The sequence below is a fragment of the Alligator mississippiensis genome, chromosome 4 (genome assembly GCF_030867095.1).
Source record: "Alligator mississippiensis isolate rAllMis1 chromosome 4, rAllMis1, whole genome shotgun sequence".
Classification (NCBI taxonomy): Eukaryota; Metazoa; Chordata; order Crocodylia; family Alligatoridae; genus Alligator; species Alligator mississippiensis.
The window spans coordinates 104,502,874-104,523,232 of record NC_081827.1 but is presented as its reverse complement, the minus strand read 5'-3'; the positions used below and the strand labels follow the sequence as shown (position 1 = coordinate 104,523,232).

Below are 20,359 nucleotides of genomic sequence, written 5' to 3'. Positions count from 1 at the left end.
CTATGAGGCCTGTGCTCCCTCCCAGCCACCTGCTGGCAAGTCCCTGGTCCTTGGGCATCACTGGTGGGCCTGTGCAGTTTGTGCACTGCTTTGGGGAGCTCTTCCCCAGTTACCCCCTGTGGGCAGCCCTTGGGTACCTGTTGCTGGCTCCACTGGGCTATGGTCCTGTGGCAGGCATCCTTGGGTGTGTGCTCAGCCCTTGCTGTGCTGCGGGTAAGGCCTGGCTCAGTGCCACCTGCCAAGGGGCCTGCTGGCAGCATCTCTGTGGTGCACCCGATGGGCCCCATACTCACTGCTGCCTCATGAGTCTCCACTGGGAGAGCTGCAGGTGGTTCCCCACCTGCCATGTGGGGTGCAGCCAGCTGTTTAGCCCATGCCGTACCTCCTTGGCTTCACCCGCAGAGGGAAGAGCATCCAGTCTTCTGGTGAGGTTGAGAACAGCTCGACCCATTTCTGGTCTCTCGGCTGCCAATCCCCCTTGCCCCGTCTCCCATGCACTTTTGGTCTGTTGTCATGGGGCTCTGGGTCAATTGGGAGCATGCTTCCAGCTGGCATGGTGCCGGCTCGCTCGCATATGCTCTGATTGTCCGTGTTGCCATGGGCAAGTGAGTTGGGTGGGGGGCTGTCACACTTGCTTACACAGAGCTTCTATCAAATCAGTGGAGCTGATTGAAGACCTGAGGGTTTGTTGTGGATTTAATGTAGCAAGTTCAAATTTGTGTTTATATAGCAAATCTTTTAATGATGCTTTTTGGTACAATGCAAAAAATAAATGATATGCTACATAAGTAGTCTTTGCCCAGCTTTGTTCCTAATAAGCTAGTAACAAAGTATTGCCTCACTGGAAGCAGGGTTTGGTTTTTTAAGTCCCAAATTAACAAATTATGAAAGCTGTTTTAGGAAACCTTGTATTGATAGATATCAGGGTTTTGATCTGCAGTCTTTTGTAATACTAGGAATGTGTTTTATAACTTTGGTGCATATAGATACAGACTTTTCACAGCTGCATCCTGTGCAGAAGGCTCTTTGAGGAGTTGGGGATAAACTTTGTATAGTTCAGTACTTCTTAAAGTTGGTGAGGTAGCTATTGCTGCTCTCTGCTAGCTTGTGGCCATTATTTCTTGTAACCCCTGGGGGCGCCTTGGTGAATAAAACCTCACCAATTCACTTCTGTGCCTCCGTGATGAACTTATAGGCAGCCACAAGATTGCCTCTCAGCCTTCTCTTGCGGAGGCTGAAGAGGTCCAGGTGCCCCAGTCTCTCCTCATAGGGCTTGGCCTGCAAGCCCTTAACCACACGAGTGGCCCTTCTCTGGACCCTCTCCAGGTTACCCACATCCCTCTTGAAGTGCGACGCCCAAAACTGCACACAGTATTCCAACTGCGGTCTGACCAGCGCCCGATAGAGAGGAAGTATCACCTCCTTGGATCTGTTCGTCATGCATCTGCTGATGCACAATAAAGTGCCATTAGCTTTTCTGATGGTTTCGTCACACTGCCTACTCATGTTCATCTTGGAGTCCACTAGGACTCCAAGATCCCTTTCCGCTTCCGTGCCACCAAGCAGGTCATTTCCTAGGCAGTAGGTATGCTGGACATTTTTCCTCCCTAGGTGCAGCACTTTGCATTTCTCCTTGTTGAATTGATTCTGTTGTTTTCTGCCCATATGTCCAACCTGTCCAGGTCTGCTTGTAGTTGTTCCCTGCCCTCCGGCGTGTACACTTCTCCCCACAGTTTTGTGTCATCCACAAACTTGGACAGAGTACACTTCACTCCCTCATCCAAGTCGCTGATGAAGACATTGAAGAGTATCGGTCCAAGGACCGAGCCCTGCGGGACCCCACTGCCCACACCTTTCCAGGTTGATACTGACCCATCCACTACGACTCTCTGGGTGCGACCCTCTAGCCAATTCACCACCCACCGGCCTGTGGAGTCATCCAAGTCACAGCCTCTTAACTTGTTTACCAGTATGGTGTGGGATACCGTATCGAAGGCCTTCCTGAAGTCTAAGTATACGACATCAACCCCTACTCCTGCGTCCAGGCGTTTTGTAACCTGGTCGTAAAAAGAGACTAGATTAGTCGGGCATGATCTACCTGCTACGAACCTGTGCTGGTTTCCCCTCAGCATAATTTGTCCTGCCGGGCTCTCTCAAATGTGAGCCTTGATAATTTTTTCGAAGACTTTGCCTAGGATGGAGGTGAGACTGTGTGCCTTCAGCACCCTTGGATGGAGCTCATCCGGGCCTGCTGACTTAAAGTCATCCAGTTCCTCCAAGTGACTCTGCACCATCTCAGAGTCTACGCATGGCAGTCTGGTGCCTTGCTGCTGCCTCTCTACAATCCCAGTGAGAGACTTGTCTTGCCCCTCGCTTAGGAACACTGAGGCAAAGAACTCGTTGAGGAGTTCAGCCTTGTCCCTCCTGTCCGTCACCAATTGCTTCTGCCCATTTAGTCTCACCTTGATGTCTCACCAGTGCCTTAACCTTAGTGTTTTTGAGAGGTCTTGACTATGTCTACACTCCATCATAGCCTGTAGATTCCCAAGCTAGCTTTAAAACTAGCTGACTCAAGTACTTTTAGCGATCCAGCCATGGAATTGTCCAGCTCAGCATATGCTAATTTACTCTGCCAAGAAGGGTACACTACACTTCAGTCTGTAGGATCTATACATTAAGGAAGGGTAGGTGGCTCTATCTTCTCTGCAGGGACTTTTGAATTAGTGACACTTGTTCCCTGTCATTTGGCTACCAATTTGAGACAAGTTCCATTTACTTTAACCAAAAAATGGCCATTAGAAACTAGCACTGTTCAGTCATGCTAACCTAGAGTTGTTTTAATTGTTCATCTAGAGGCAGAACTACCTGTTTTTTATATAAGATCTTTGATCTACAGGCTCTGCAAGGGCTGCTTTGCTTCAGAGGGACAGAAGGAGCGGACATAGACATTTCTAAGTGGAGTAGTATAGTTGAGACGAAACTTGAGTCCCATTCAAGGGAAAAAAATAACCTTTTATAGGGTATAGGGAACACAACATTCTTTGCTAAGTTAGCTTGCTCTGGCCTATATTTTTCTGTGCTGCTCATTTTGTTGAATACTGAATATAGTCTGTTATGCCTCTTATTCTTAACTAATGATTTCTATTTTTAGATCATCTCTGTGTTCACTTTTAACCCAACTCAATGCATCACAAGGTGCTTATTGCTATGATATATAAGAGCCAATGCTGTCACGTTCGTTTTATTTAACAGATGTTTTTCACATGTCTCTTAGTAGGCTACTGTTGCACAAATAATCCAGGTGAGACCAAAAGGCCAACAACAGCACAGGCTTATGCCCAAAAGTTCTTGGTAAGGATTTCCTAGAGTGATGTCTTTTATTGGAGTGACTGTGTACTTGGGATAGAGTTAGGCAAGCCTCCGAATGCAAGACATTCTTCAGGTCAACTTGAAGAACATCTTGCATTCAGAGGCTTACCTGACTCTATCCCAGCTACACAGTTGATCCAATTAACAAAACCAATGAAACAAAAAAAACTCTCACCCTAAGAAAAGAAGATCTTAAAGTCCTTGCCTCTTGCCTAATTCCTGGACCTTCCTGGGTATGATATTACTCCTAACACTTCTAAAAGTACTTGGGTATTATCTAGAGCTTTTGGATAATGTCTGTTTATGAAGCACTTGTAGATGTTTTAAAATGCTCATTTGTTGCCATCCTGCTAAATATAAATATTAACATGTTTCATCAGAAGTAATGTCCTTTTGTTGCCTGGACTAGAAATAATAGTTGCTGATTAGTTTTTCTGAGGCATTGGAATGCATTCCTCTGATTAGCTAAGCAAGATGCTTTATAATGAAGACCTCAAAAGAATTACCATTCAAGATACTGGTATATGTCAAATAATACTTTTTTAACTTTAGTTCTACTCACGAGAAGAAGAGCAGAACAAATATGGCTGTGAAACAAGGAAGATTTTATTTGAGGCATAACACCCTATCAGAAGATATTCCCATTGCTGTCATATTTAAGGTACGGTAACTTTGTTTTAAAGTTCTTTATCTCTTTTGGGTGGGGGGAGAGGCTGTGTTGTTTTTTGTTTGTTTTTCTTTTAAAGCAGCAAAATCTATAGCAGTACTAAAAGATTTAATAATTTCTCTGAAGGAATTCTAGTTGCTTTTCACCCTGCCGTATCTGGGATCATAGCATATTATGAGAGATGAGTGGAATGCAGAGCTATAGGGGAAAATATTCAAATGTTCAATTCTTCCTGAACTGCTCAAAGTTGCTCTTGGTATTTCAAAGCCATTATAGGTATTTCTGGTTTTTAAGTAAGTTTACATAAACAAGATAGAGGGTAATGCCTTTGATGGATTGTTAGTGGTATTTTGAAAGATCTTTGAGGTATTTTGATTCTGTAGCATTTCACTAGTTTGTTTGTTTTTTCCGTGTGTGTGAGATTCAGTTGTGGTGGAAGTAACAATATTGTCCTTAAATCCTTTGAATTGAGAACTTTTTTTTTTTCCTAAGACCAACACGTTAGCTTCATATATCCATATCCATGGAAAATTTTGTAATCCTACATAACTTGTGTGGTCAAATATTAAATAGCTTCTTGTTTTATATTGATTCAGAAGGGGCTGATATGGCTTGGAAAAACCCATTTCCCTAGGTTGAAAAGATATATTTTTTTTTCCTCCAGAGCATGGATTAAATGGAGCTGCAAAGAGGGAAAGTGAGAGGCAAACCTCTGCAGGGGTTGCTAGTTCTTTTAAGAAAGAAGCAATGAGATAAGTTAGAATTACTGTATTTTTCACTGGAAGGAAGGACAAGTCATAGTGGAAAGAAGTTTCTATTTATTTAATTTATTTCTTTGTTCTGCCTCACCCTTTTATCTTATTTTGATTTTTCAGATTAAACTGTTCCTTAAATTAGAAGTTTTTACCAATGTCTGGAATTTATCAAATTACCCCAATCATTTACTTTCATAACTTTGAAGTCCCCCCACACCAGCAGTAGTGAATTGTAAAGTCTGCTTTCATCTTTTGGTGAAATCTTACTGTATCCAGTGTAAATGTAAACAATGCAGGGGAGATATAAAACTGGCTTTGGTGAATTGAAATAATTGCCAGAAGAGGGCAGCACTTGCTCATAACATCAGAACAAAACAGACAGCAATATTGAGAGTCTCCTGGGTTGCTGGCAGCTATTACAGAATTTTGGTAACCTATAAAATAATTTATTTTGGCAGTATAGCAGTTTTATGAATTAGTTTTCTTTTTATGAAGTGTGCTGTTTCTACAAAGGGAAAATAACTTAATAATACTTGAATTAAGCCTTGAGAAACAAATGTAAAGTATCTGTTATCTCTGATTATGCAGATCTCAAGTAGCTTGAGGATATTGTTTCTGTTTTTAGTGATGAGTGTTAATTAAAGGGGATTAAGGAAAGATTGTGGGTAGAAGTGCACTGTAAAAGTGTCAGAAGTCATGGTCTTAATGTTCTTTCTATTCTAGAAAATTGGATAAAAGTTAATTTGCTTATGTACTGCTTGGTCTGACTGCCCAAGTACTAAGTAGTTAGATTTTACCACTATTTAGAGACCTAGATTCTTATGGCTTCTTGTCACCTATTGATACCTGGATGTATGTCCTATATAGCAGTGTTTCTCAAACTTCTCTGTACCAGGATCCATTTGTAAACACTGGCCAGTCCAGACCCAGTGTCCCTCACTCTCAACCTGCTGCCCCTCACCCCCAGTCCCCCAAGTGTGTGTGTGCAGGAGTGGGGGCATGGTGGGCCCCAAGCAGCCTCTTGCAGGCTGGAACTCTGACAGCCTCCAAGGGCAAAGCCACGGTTTTCCAGTTTCTTTTTTTCTTTAAAGGAGAATCCATTTTAAAGTTCATTGATCCATTTTTAAAATTTGTTCATGACACTTTCATATATTCTTGTGACCCATTTCTGGGTCGCAACTCATGGGCTGAGAAACACTACTATATAGAATATTCAACTACACTATGATGTTACTATAAGAGAGCTTTCTAAAGCACAATAATGACAACTTGGTTATGTTCTGATGAGCATTCATCAAATTTAATAAGTGCTTTCCCTCCCTGTATGTGTTCCCTTGGTGAAAATTATTTAAACCAGGAGGATATAGTAATTGATCATGTCTATTTCCTACAGTTTAATCAGCGAGGTATTTTATAAACTGTCATAGAAATTTGTAGTTACTCGCATTAACAGATCATTTTCTGTGAATACCTACTAAACCTGAAAGATCTGTCATCAAGTGGCACTTAGTTTTCCTTACCTTTCCGCTGTCCTTTCAATGATGTGGCATATTGAGGGTACCATCTGTTGCATCTCTTGACTACCCAAGGGGAAGTAAAAGATCCCATGGCAGTCTTCATTAGAGAAGGAATCTTGGTACAGATACCAACTCTTCCCTTGCCCTGCCCCTTTCCTCTCTTATCCACCCAACTCTGGTTAAGAACAGTTTTTTCTGTCTTAAACTGTGGGCACAAACTTGCTGAGCGCATGATGACCCCACTCTTTTCTAGTCATAGTACAAGCATTTAGCTCACTACTTTTGTAGAAGTTATTTAAGATGTAGGCATGAAAGACCATATATGTAGAACTGTATTTTAGTTTACACAAGTAATTTAAAAACATCGAAGGTGAGCAGAAAATAAAGGATATTGTTCATTTGAGGTGGTGGGACATGTTTTCAGTCGATGCTGACTGCTGCTTGATCACAAGCATGTCAGATGGGTTAGTTATGTGAGTTAGCAATTCTCTGGCAACAGGAACATTCCTATTAGTTAAATTCATCTATCAAATATATAAAATTTTTTTTTTCTTTTGAAGGTGAGGAGCACCAATAGTTTTTCAGCCAACAAAGACTTACTTATTTTCAAGGTGCTAAGTTGATCTATTTGTTATGATCTTATAAACCCTTGGAGGGATAAGAGGTAATGTGTTATAGCTTTCAGAAAAATATGCTGTTCTTTCCTATTTATAAGAACCTTTCCAGCATGGATATCACTTCTGTTATTTGTGGTCCTGATCAGGTCCTCCAGGGGGTTGTCAGCTGAAAGAGATTACTTGCCAGTCTCTCTCCAGTTTTTCACCACAAGCAACTGTGCCAGGTTCACAAATCACAGTTTATTGATGTGGGAAAGAGTAACCCCCTTCCTATCCAGGCTGCTGCAGGACTGATGAGAGAAGCTGACACGTACCATCAGGGAGGGGTAACGGGTAATGAAAACAGCATTGGAAGAGGCAGTGAACAAATCTGATGCATCTCTGATTGGTGGCTAAGGCAGTAGCAGTCTGGACTTCTGGTTACAGATATCTGGGATGCTGAAAGACCTCTAGGTGGCAACAAAGGAGCTTCCCTTTTGAGAGCATGAAGCTTCTCAACAACTGGATGGACAAGGTGCTTTGAAGATATAGGCCTGTCAGTCTCTTACCTCAATCCTGGGGAAACTCTTTGAGAAGTTCATCAAGGAGCACATCTGTGATGGGCCGGCATCGGGGATGATGCTCAAGGGCAACCAGCACGGCTTCATTAGGGGCAGGTCATGTCAGACCAACCTGATTTGCCTTTTATGATTGGGTCACAAAAGCATTGGATGTAGGTGTCACTGTGGATGTAGTCTTTCTGGACTTCAGCAAGGCCTTTGACACTGTCTCCCACCTCATCCTCATTAAAAAAAATTAGGCGACTGTGGCTTCAATGCCTACAGAGTCAGATGGATTGCTAATTGGCTGAAGGGTCGTACTCAGAGGGTGGTGGTGGACGGGTCATATTTGACCTGGGGGGAAGTGGGCAGCAGAGTCCCCCAGGGCTCGGTCCTTGGGCCCGCACGGTTCAATTTCTTTATCAGCGATTTGGACGACGGGGTGAAAAGCAACCTGTTCAAATTTGCTGATGATACCAAAATTTGGGGCGAGGTGGGCACGCTAGTAGGGAGGGAAAGACTGCAGAAAGACCTGGATAGGTTGCAGGGCTGGGCTAAGAAAAACAGGATGCGTTTCAATACGGACAAATGCAGGGTGCTGCATTTGGGCAGTAGTAACCGGCAGCACACTTATAAGATGGGGAACTCCCTTCTTGAGAGCACGGAGGCAGAAAAGGATCTTGGAGTCATTATTGACTCCAAGATGAACATGGGCTGACAATGCAAGGTCACGGTTGGCAGGGCTAACCGGACCATATAATGCATCCACAGGTGCATCTCAGGTAGGGCCAAGGAGATGATCCTCCCCCTCTACGCAACACTGGTCAGGCCACAGCTGGAGTACTGTGTCCAGTTCTGGGCACCCCACTTGAAGAGGGATGTGGACAGCATTGAGAGGGTCCAGAGGAGGGCCACCCGTATGATCCGGGGACAGCAGGGCAGACCCTACAATGAGAGGCTACGGGACCTGAACCTGTTCAGCCTTCACAAGAGAAGGCTGAGGGGGGACCTGGTGACCATCTATAAACTGACTAGGGGGGACCAGAAGGGTTTGGGGGAGACCTTGTTTCCCCTAGCACCCCCCGGGATAACAAGGAATAACGGCCACAAGTTGTTGGAGAGTAGGTTCAGATTAGACATCCGTAGGAACTACTTCACAGTTAGGGCGGCTAGGATCTGGAACCAACTTCCAAGGGAAGTGGTGCTGGCTCCTACCCTGGGGGTCTTTAAGAAGCGGCTTGATGCCTACCTGGCTGGGGTCACTTGAGCCCAGTTTCCCTCCTGCCCAGGCAGGGGGTTGGACCTGAAGATCTGCAAGGTCCCTTCCAATCCTGCTTCTATGATTCCATGATATGATTCTATGAAGAGTCAATTCTGTTCTTGAATCTTAGAGAACAGAGATCTATACTTCTGTGCTGTACTGGAAGCCCTTCTAATGCCAACACTCGTAAGGACAAAATAGTCTTTTTCCCATGGTCACCACCTGAAATACTTGTCCAGAAGGTATTTGTGTTGTACTCAGAGGCACCCATCTTCTTCCTCTGTCATTCCCAAAGACGACATATTTGACAGGGATGTTATGAGACTCATTGGGACCATCCTAGGATTGTATCAGGAGACTAAACCCCAGCTGTGTCTGTCTTCTCTTTGCTCATCTGGGCCTCCTGGTGAACTGGCTTGTTCCTTCCATGGGTTTGGTCAGCTATTACACCCAGTGGACAGATGCCAGACGTCTGTCACCCATGGCAGCACCATCCAGTTAGTTTTTTTTGACCATTGCTTCCTCTTCAGTTATGTTTCTTACAGTACTTTATTACAAAAAAATGTAGTGGCTTTCAGGAGATGCCACAATAATGCAGAGGAAGGGTCTTCTAGTGCTCTTGTACTGAGGAAGAAAGAGATCCTCACACTGTCCTAGACTCGAAGAGAATGAACACATGGGTCAGTAAGGACAGTAATGCTTGCCCCCATTATTCCATCAGTTTGGTCTCAAGACTGATATGTGTTTTTGTTTTTTTTGTTTTTTGTTTTTTTTTGGCTCATAGGATACATACTTTCCTTTTGCTACTACCCAACCCACCCATAGAATATATCTGAATTTATGGAGGGACTGAAACATTACCAGGATAGAGTACTATTCTTTTGAATCTCCATAGCACTGAGAGTCCGTGAAATGTCTCGCTACAACGAAAACATGCATATGGAAAAAGTATGCCCTACCAGGGTGTAGACATTGGCTGATCAGAGGCAGATAGTACCCAGGAAACTAAGCCTCAACTTTTTTCTTGTCTCTTTTTTTTCAGCTGGTGATTGTATGAAACATTGTTACTTACTCCTCATAAATAGTAGAGTTCATATGAGCCTGGGTTACTTCCATGGAAAAACAATTTGCCAGAGTATAGATGATACGACTTCAGACCTTATTGAATATGGGAAGATGGCAACAGGCTATTATTATGGTACAGACTTGTCTTGCATTTCTCAGCCACTTGTGATGCTATTTGCTGGTCTTCTAGAGGCTATATAACTCTTTCTCAGGTTAGCCTACTGCCCTGGAAATCACTGCTGAAAACACTTTGTCCTTATAGCACTTGACTGGTGACTGCACCCTACTAATGTTCAGAAAGTGCTGTAGTACCATTCGTGATACTATACAGACTATAACTTGTAGATGCTGCAGGAATGAGAAATGGGATTGTTCCTGTTTAAACCATTGTAGCCATCTGCAAATAGTGACAGACAGACAGTAAAACCATAGTGCTCTGTAGAACCTAGCAAGAAGGCACCTCTTCACCTTTTGGCAAAGAAGTAATCAAGCTGTATAACCACAACTGCTCTGCCACCAAGGGCAAATCTCTGTTCTGCAGGGTACAGAGCAGACCACATTCTCTACAGGAAATCAGTGGCTTTTATGTGACTTTCCACTGGTTCCAGTATTCTTGAGGGTGACTTTCAAAGCCAGATGACAAATGAGTACCTCTGGTGAATGTTGTTATCCTTCTATAAAACTATTAAGCCCCTAAAATGGTCCAACCATCTGTCTCACTCAACATGATGGTTATCAAAAGGCGGTTTTGTCCAGAAGTGAGCGTGTATCAGGTACTCATGGCTGAAGCCCTATATGCCTCATTTTATAGAGATAAGATGGCACTGAGACCCTGGGCAAAACTTTACTCCTAGGACAGCTCCAGCATTTCCCTTAAACCAGTCAGCTAACTTGTATTCTTCCCAAATCTGTTTGACGTAGGGGAAAGCAGATCCACACTCGAGCTGTGCAATATGACAGTGCCAGGATTCAATCTTAGACTGTATCCATATCTGCTTGTAGCCACAACTAGCCATTCTAAGGACCAGGCTTTTTCATCTCAGACTTGGAATGAATAATGCCTTCTCTTGTTGTGTAACTTGTTGGCTAGTGTAGATCTCCCTCTGACTTTTAAGACTCAGATCACCAAAACTTAAGCAATATCATCTTCAATGTACCAGTATTGGAAATCTGCAAGGTGCTTATTCACATGTCCAGTATGATACACTACACTTAGTTGCTGGATCTGATGCAAAGTCCAGGAGAGTAGTGCTCCAATCTGACTATTGCAGTTGCTGCTCTTCATTCCCACTATCCTGGGAGGATGCTGCTAGCCAGTCACCTACAGTGGGCTCCACCCCGTGACACTTTCTTGAAGAAAGAACACTTGATCATCCTACAGTAACCTTGGTTCTTGTAAGTTTTGTCTGTATGCATCCCACAACCTGTACTCTATCCTTGCTTTCATGCAAATTTCTCAGCAATACAGGCTGAATTTTGAATTGTGGGAGAACTGAAGGCATGGCACAGCCAGCCTGCTGGCCTCTGGCATTGCACAGGGAAATGGGGAGGCACAAAACCCCTGTGCAGGCCCAGCAGGTGCATCTTTTCAAATAAGCTCCTGCACTGGTTCACACTGATTACATCATCCTGAGAAACCACAGTTACTGTAGGGTATGCAAGCAACAGTATCTTCTATGGGAGGCAAAAAACCCCAAACATTTTCTCTTCTGTTCTCTGAGCAGCTGTAGATGTGAGGTGAGTGATAGGAGTTAGAATCGCAGAAGATCTTTTGCTGCACCTGCATTACTGGGGACTTTTGCAGGTGACCAAGGGGAATTTCAGGGACACATCCATGCTGCCACAGTATATCATGAGAGAGCACTGTAATGCAGTGCACTGTGCCCACTCTGCACACACTACTGTCCAAACTGGACGGAGTACAGAAGGTTTACTGAGAGCACCACAGAAGAGCTTACCAGCATTTATCTAGTGCTTTGCTAACAAGTTATTGCTTCTGGTTTGAGAGAGAAAGTATGTAAAGGGATGCCGTGCGTCTCAGTGTGGCCCTCCTTAATGCCATCCTAGGACAGTGCCCTAAAAGTCAAGGTTCTAAGGCTTGAATAACAACGAACTCTCTTTTAAAAGGAAACTTTCTAACCATTGTATGTGGCAAAGCCTACGAATAGCACACTGGGACCTACAAAGAAAGAAATGAACAGCATTTATGGGGGTTTTTTCACTAAGAAATGGTTGTAACTTTGCAATAATATGAAGCTTGTAACATACAATCTTAAACAAATAAACAAACAACAAGAAAAACCCCCAAACTGGTGACTTCCAATTTGTTATGGACCTGCAAGACTTGGGAATTTATATAGTCTTAATTCCATAAAGCTTATTTCTGAACCACGGAAGTCTCAGACTTGTTCTGCCTGGGATGTCAACTTCTCTGACATCTTTTAATCTAGTCACCTGCCAGTCTCAGTTCCAGTTTCTAACCCAGCTGCCTTCTAGGGGACTGCCATGGCAACTCTTAGACATCCTCATTAAGATGTGGGCTGAGAGAAAAAGAGCTGGGTTTGTGTCCTCCTATGCACACATACCTCTTTAGGCAGCATAGCCCCAGCAGACTACATATTACAGTTTGAACTCTGGACATTCTTATAGTTCCGCTTGTTTGCTTCAGCCCGGCCTCCCTGTCCTCCCTTGCCTTGTTCTCACAAACATGCCTCCCCTTCCTCCCTCTCTCCTTCTTTGCAACAGCTAAACGTTCCATTTTTGACATTCCCTTTAATGAAAATGCATCTAAGCCGTATACGGATCTCTTCCCTGAACAACTTGCTTCTATTTTGTGATACTTCTCCCTTCCTCTGTTCTTAATTCCAAACTTATCCAACACCATCCCTCCATATCTGTACAATACCCAGTACTGCCCTGAGGGTTGCTGTAACAAGTAATAATGTTCTGGGGTGGCAGATCCCAGCTGTCTTGAATGTTAAAGGTGTCAGTCCTGCAGTGCATTGTGCATGGGTGATGCAGCGTCAGGACACTTGATGAAAAGAGAGCGTTAAGGTAGACTTGAATAATCAAGCTGGTGAACATATCAGATGAACAAAGACCTGTTTCATTTGTCTGTCATGCTTAGCATTGCATACATGCTGATTTTAGATGAGCAGTTAATTCCATTATATTTGTAACATACTTTTCATAGTATGGAGAAACAACTCATGACAACGTGATGCCAATCAATTTACTGATATTAATAAAATGATTCTGAAGCAATTCATTTAAATGTGAATACAGTTAGCAGGAAATTCATTGTTTTTTGTTAAATTATTTTGTCCACCCTGCTTTAGAAGTATTTAGATAATTTTAATCACATTTTAAATCTCAATTAAGCAACCAGCAACAATTGAAATTTCAAAATTAATATATATTCAGCAAGAACCTGTTGTCAAATCCTTGTGCAGAAACCATTTATCCACAATGTATAAAACTCTGACTAATCACTAAATATGAAGAACAGGTAGAAAAGAGATTGGAAAGAAGACCTTAATTTGAAATGAAGGGAATATTGGGTAGAAACCCCTAATGCAATGCACTCCCCCTCTCAGTTATTTACCCTGCCTCTCTTAATCTTGCTTTGTAAGTTAATTCCCTTGACCCACAGTTTTCAAACTATGGCAGATGTTGTCAACTTAATTTGGCTGGTAGAAGCTGGCAGCACACGATGTTGGGTCTTCTGCCTGTGTCATGTTTTACAACAGTGTCTTTCCTGTTTTGTTGTCTGGTGGTAAAGTAGATCAGGTGGTTGGAGGTTAGTTGCTACAGAAAGCATCTTAAATCACCACATATTGAGCCATAACATTACTTCTTCTTCTGGGTTGGTTTTTAAAAGGAATACATTAATTTTTTTGGCTTTATCATCAGTTCTTGAGATACTGTTCTAGGATGGACAGAAGTACCTAGTATAACTAAGATGATTTCCACTCACTTAACCCATTTTATGCATGCTAATTCTATTGCATTGTACACTTTCAGTAATAAAACTAACCTGTAAGGCTAAACATAATTGAATTTTCCTCTTGTCTCAAATATTCTTTATATTCCAGATCTGCTTGTCTATATACAGGGTGATTATGTAATTGGCACTGTTGCATTAAGAGGAATTTATCAAAATTCTCTGAGAGGATTGCTGTAACAGGGTTTAAATTGAGCTAGTTTCATCTTTTAAGCTAGTTTGATTGCAAGCAACTCATGTAGTATAGAGCCTTGTATGCTTTTGTAGATTCTTTCCTTCTCTCTTACTTCTAATACATAAAGAGTACTAATGATTTTCCTGATGAGATGTTTCATGTTCCTTTTAGTGTAGATTTATTGGGAATGCTACAAATCTTGAATACGTTGAATTACAATTATTACCTTTTTTTTGAGGCCAGATTCTGGTATTTACTCTGAAAAAGGACTTTGAGTTCACGGAGCCTACTCTACTGTCTGTGACAACTTGTTACATGGATTTGAATTAGAGCGTCAATCGTGAGGTTAATTGTATGACAACCTTGCCCCCAGATCTAGATTGGTGGGATCATCTAATTTTGGACTAAGCCAGTCTGCATTGAAACTGAAATATTCTTAGATTATGGTGCATCCCATAATGTATTCTTTATCTGTGGGTGTAACCACTTTCATTGGAAGTGGACTGTAGATTCCAATCTACTACGTAAAACCAAAAGTTAAGGCCACTGACCATCCTTTTTAAGGACTAGCCAGAATTCTTTGAAAAGTGTAGAGATGGGGTTAAAATCTTGCAAAAGGTTTGTTGTCCCCTTTGTCAAAAGGGATGGCACTAGTTAGATGTGAAGAAGGATAACACCCCAGTGAAGACAGTAGGAAGGCAAGGTATTCATGCTTTTTTTTTTTTCAGGAATATGTGACTGGCACACTGCCCGTTTTTTAATAAGAGCCAGTGAACTACAGTTTACGTAGGCCATTATTTACAATGGTCTTTGTTGTGTGCAGCTTAAAGAAGAATATGAATACACACATAACTTACCCACAACTTCTGAGAAGCATATTATTACTCCGCCAAAAGAGGTTTAGGGAGATTATTCCCTGTTTCTTGATATGGCAGAAATCCAGACAAATGTGTGAAGAGAAAAGCTTTAGCACCATCTGGAATCCACAAAGGCCTGCACTGCTGGCTGTCACCTTGAAACACTTATTTATAGAGAGATTTTTCTAAACCTGTTAAGCGCTTTCTTAGTTTATTAAGCTTTTTCCACAGTATAAAGTATAACAAGGTGTCTAAGGATCAGTGAAATAATAGAGTGGCTTTCAAGTGGGATTTCGTAGTGAAGTCATCTCCTAAATGCACATAGCTGCAAAGAAAGCAAATTGTAAAAGTTACTCAAATTGCATACGCTGTAACACAAACAATTAAGATTGCAGAACTGCTTAGGGTAAGAACCCATGTATGATCTCATAGGTAACGTCACCTTCCTTTATTTACTGTAGCTCTTGAATGGAGTTTCTCTGTTAAATTTGTAAGGTTACTGTTGGCTAGTGTTTAAGTTTCATAGTATTTCTTAAAAATAAACTCCTGCAAATGAGGAGCAGAGAGCACACAAGCAAAAGGCACTTCAGAGTGTTTGTTCTCCTGCTGCTTATCAAGATTTCCATTTCAGGTTCTTCCATAGCTTGAGTATGTGCTGCCAATACCAGATGGCACAATTTCTGAGAGAAGAACGAGCTTTTGCTTAGAAGTAATACTGACAAACAATACCAAATTAGCATAAGCAAATGTCAGTGAGTTAACATAAAGCCAGTGCTATTTCTGTCTTTTCTTCCTTTCCTAGGCCATGGGTGTTGAAAGTGACCAAGAGATTGTACAGATGATTGGTACAGAGGAACACGTGATGGCTGCATTTGCTCCTAGTTTGGAAGAATGCCAAAAAGCTCAGATTTTTACACAGATGCAGGTGTGTCTTTTCATCTGGCCATCAGCCATGAAATCTAAATGTTGAATATTTTGCATTTGCATGAGGGTTGTTCACAAAGCAGTTTCACATATTTCTTAGCTTTTGCTTTTTTTGACAGGTAATGCCCAAAATCGGAATCTCTTCTCTAATTATCTAAGAAGAAATGAAGCCAATGCATGCTTTTTTGTACTTGGATGCCAAATAGTCTGTCTTCAATGTCTGCAGGGGGTGTAGCAAAGGCCATAATCTTTTATATTACTTTAAGCGAGTCATATCACATATTCAAGTAACCTTGTACTTGTGGCTTTGACCACTTTCACAGGGAGTGGATTCTACTCAGATTCCAATCCACTGTCTAAAACAAACAGTAATGGCTACTGTCCATCCTCTTAAGGACTAGCCAGAACTCTTTTCAGACTATGAACACTTTTTTTTTTTTTTTTTTTTTTTAATCAACTGAAACACAAGTTGCTCTGCTAGTGGCTAGTTTATCATATATATTATTATCTTATGTATATTATGTTAGAGTAAGATTTTGAAGATTAGTATTATTCCTGTTCTTCCATTATAAATCTAGTGAAAACTGTCCCCAGGGAATCTTGAGTTTGATAAACTGGGCCCTTTTTTCTAGCTTTCACCAATTGGAATAAGTCAGAATTTGAACTTTGAAGTCCTTTTAGGAATTAAAATAATATAACTTGAGGAGCAACTGAAGACATGAAGCATAAAGAAAGTAGAAAAACCTGTAAAGTAAATGTTCAGTGCAAGAAATGCCAAATGAAATGAAGACACGTTGCACAGAGATGATGGAATTTAGGGAAGAAAGATACATGGACAGTTTAGTGCACTTTGTTCACGTTTGACAGACATAGATTCAGTTTCCAACTCTGCTACAGACTTTGTGACATTGAGCCAAGTCACTTTAATGTCTTTGGGCATTTTATACACAACTTTTTGTCTCACAGCGTGCTGGAGATCCGCTGCTTCGGAGAAGACTCAATTAATCGAGTCTGCTCCGCATACAAGCTGATGTGAACTGTGCTGCACCATGTGCAGTTGTATAAGTGGTGAAATGTGTGTTAGTGCACAGAAAATGGTGGTGATGCACTTTTGAACTTAAACACCTTTTATGTGTGTTAGTTCCAAAGCGCGCCACCGCCATTTTCTCAGCTCTGATACGCATTTTGCCACTTATTCAACGGCAAACAACACAGTGCTGGGTGCTTTTCAGAGTGCCCAGCATTGCAGCACTTACATATGTAAAAATGGCCTTTCAGCCTATGTTCCTTGTCACAGAAGGGGTGTGAGCATAGGTTTGATTTAAGGGAGGTTCTATCATATGATGTGATAATGGGAGCTATAGGTACCTAGACGTGACAAGGAAGGTAAATTAAATCATGTAATTTTAGGTCCAAGTGATTAATTTTTTATATGTGGATGAAATTGACAATCAGTAAAGAGACAGAATTGAAGATAAGAAATTAATTGGAGTTAGTGACTCTGTTTGCAATGTAGCCTTTTTGCTAATTTTCCCTTGATCCTTCTTTCTCCCTGTACTGAGGTAATTATAGTCCTTCACCATTTCCTACTCGCTTCTAAATGTTACCCGTGTGTGATATTGAAATGTGCAATGTTATTTATTGTCTGTTATGTGTATGGGCTGATCACCTGAGAAAGCATCCTGTGATATTTATGAAGAAAATAAATTATTTATAGATATGTGCTTTTTTTCACTTAACTTTGTAAGAACACTATTCACAGCTAACAGACTGTAATAATGTGAAAACATGTACAACATGGTTTGTCGGTGTTAAATCTTGTGTGGCTCTCCCTTGACAGGCCTTAAAGTACATAGGAAACAAGGTACGAAGGCAAAGGATGTGGGGAGGCCCAAAGAAAACAAAGATGGAAGAAGCTCGTGAGCTGCTAGCATCAACTATCCTGACTCATGTTCCCGTATGTAGCTTCTTCTTAACTTGAGTAGACCATGGGGGGATTTTGAGGTTGGGAAGCAAGTGATCCATTAGATACTTAACAGCAATGCAGTCCAAAAAAGGGAATGAAGAAGCTGGCATAGGACTCAGCTAGAGTCCTTTGCATTTCAGTAAACCACTAAACAACATAACAAAGTGCCTAATGGAGATAAGGTGGTTCCAGGACCCATTGAGTTGAGAGATTCTATTTAGTACCAGTCATTTTGTGCCTGGGTCAGCAACCCGTGAGTGGTGGGTTTCCACTTCTGACTTGGCCACAGCCATGGGCCATCAATTCCTTCTGCAGCACCCAAGGTGTCTGCTGCTGCCTCCACCACATGCTGGCACATCCATTACCTGTGCCACATGCCATGGATTCCCATCTTCAGTGGCAATGGGGAGGGGCAGACTTGGTAGTGAGGATAAATTGTGCTTGTCATAGGCAGCAAGAGAGCATTATTGGAGGGAGTATTGTGGAGTGGACTGCCAGAGACAACAGACACACTGGTGCAAGCTGTATACTGCTGAACATTTTGGGGGTTTTTTTTGGGGGGGGGGGGGCTTTTTGGGGGGGTTTGAGGGGGTTTTTTTGCCTTGTGCTGCCACGGGCCAGATCCAATCGCTTCATGGGCCAGATCCAGCCTATAGACTGTAGGTTGGCGAGCCCTGATCAAGTGATGTTTCCTCTTCAACTTTGCAGACATTATAGGGGAGAGATAGCAATATGCAGTTCAGGTCAGAAAAAAAAGCAATGCACCATGCTTTGTATGACACTAATCTCTGAATCCATTTAAACATTATCGGTCTGGTTTTTTCACTCTCTGTTATTCCAAACCAACAGTGAAAAGTGGTGAAGGGTAATTATGGCTGGACCTTGGGAGCAGTGCTCACCAAGAATACAATTTCCAACCTCTTTGAAAGTACATGTATTTATATTAGAGAAGTGCACACAGACCCTACTAAGGATTAGGACTGTGCTGTGTTAGCAGCTGTGTAAAGAGAGGGTTGTCTCAATCCCTTCCTTAAAGAGGTTGCTACATAAGATGGTCAGTAACATATGAAAGGTGAAGGGCTAAGAAGAAAGTATCCAGTATGTTTATTTTAAACACATTGTTACATATTTTTAATTAATTAAATTAGATCAACATCTACTTTTTCCAGCTGCCCATCAGCCCTACCATTTTGTTGGCTGATAATGAGTGATTATCATGGCAAAAGTGGGTTTTAAAAGAGTACTTATGTGTTTAAGAAAATCCCCTCTGTAGTGTCTTGGAAGATCCACTCTATGGTGCAGGCCAGTTACTTGTGGTGTTTAATCTTTTTTCATATAAGACCTAAAGAAAGCCCCTTTTGATTTTTTTTTTTTTTTTTTTCCTGAGGAGGTAAGGGGAAAACAAATGCATTTTCTTGATGTTTTATGTGAAAGAAAAAGATTAAACATAGAAAAATAAGCCTCAAAATAAACCCAAGATAAGTCATTAGAAGGCTAGCTAAACTACTAGAAAATGCTGCTGTTTGATTTGTTGCCCTGACTTAACTGGAGATCCTATAGTCTCAACCTGAAGTGCTAGAATGCAGTCCGGGTGCTACATTCATGAACAGAAACAAAGCTGGATTTTGTAGAGTCCCTAGTCACTTACCTTGTGAGCATAACCTACTCATTTTCATGTAAAAGTGGGTGAATAGAGCCTCCATAAACAGTCAGCCTTATTGAGGAAAGACTTCTTTTCCATTGCGATAACTTAGTGTGGAAAACAGTCTTAGCAGAGGCCAAAGATCTCTTCATCCTATCAATAGTCTTCCTTGTGAGTGGTTTCTAAAGTACAGGAGACACTTGAGTTGCCTATGTGCTGGATCTCCTTCGTGGAAAAGCGTCATCAGTCTGGCATTATTTATGAAATACTAAAGTTTTCTTTTTAGAAAGCCCTATTGCATTTTAAAGGGCCAAAAGCTCATTGCTTAAATAGGTGTTTGAAGAAACAAATAATAGTCGGGGATGGTCCTGCATTGAGCTTGGGGTTGGACTAGCTGACCTCCTGAGGTCCCTTCAGATCCTCATTTTTCTATGATTCTAAGCCCTCTTCCATGAAGTAAGAAAGAAAAGATTGTCTCAGAGTTGCTGTTGCCTTCTAGTCTGAGAAAATGTAGACTATATGGAGGGAAAAAGACAAACACTCCCACAGCAGGCATGTCTTGACTTCACAGGGATCCTCCAAGCACACTTTGCACCAAACCCTTAACTTAATGGCTAACAACAGACATTCAGAAGTCTGAGCCTGAATTGATTTAGTTTTTCCAGGTTAGTCTAACCTGCAAAGCTTGAACTGATTTGGAGGTGGATAGACATTTCCTTTTCATTCTAGAAATGCAGGCACATGCCTGCTGTGGCTCAGACTAGGAGCTGGGGGGAGGGGATGCTAGAGCAGGCTTCCCTTCCCTCCCACAGGGCTGAGCTGAGGGGGGTATGGCCAGGCCCCAGCAGGACACTATATGATTAGAGAGGGGTGTCCTCCCTGTCCCCGCCCTGCCCCGCTGCCCTTGATAACAGAGCATTTATCAGGTCTGTTATCAGCATTTAGCACCCCATCAGGAAACAAAGCCTTGCTCATTAGTTGAAGCTCTTCTTAAACAGCTTT

General features: G+C 41.9%; 1 protein-coding gene across 4 annotated transcripts in view; it reads left to right on the top strand.

Annotated features, from left to right (window-relative positions):
• Window positions 1-20,359, top strand: part of POLR3B (RNA polymerase III subunit B) — a 130,774-nt gene that overhangs the window by 30,956 nt on the left and 79,459 nt on the right. For all 4 annotated transcript variants that reach the window (XM_019489314.2, XM_014608300.3, XM_059726433.1 and 1 more), the window contains 3 exons: window positions 3,922-4,030; window positions 15,628-15,750; window positions 17,590-17,706. In XM_019489314.2, the coding sequence (XP_019344859.1) occupies window positions 3,922-4,030; window positions 15,628-15,750; window positions 17,590-17,706 (349 nt within the window). The remainder of the gene's footprint in view (window positions 1-3,921; window positions 4,031-15,627; window positions 15,751-17,589; window positions 17,707-20,359) is intronic.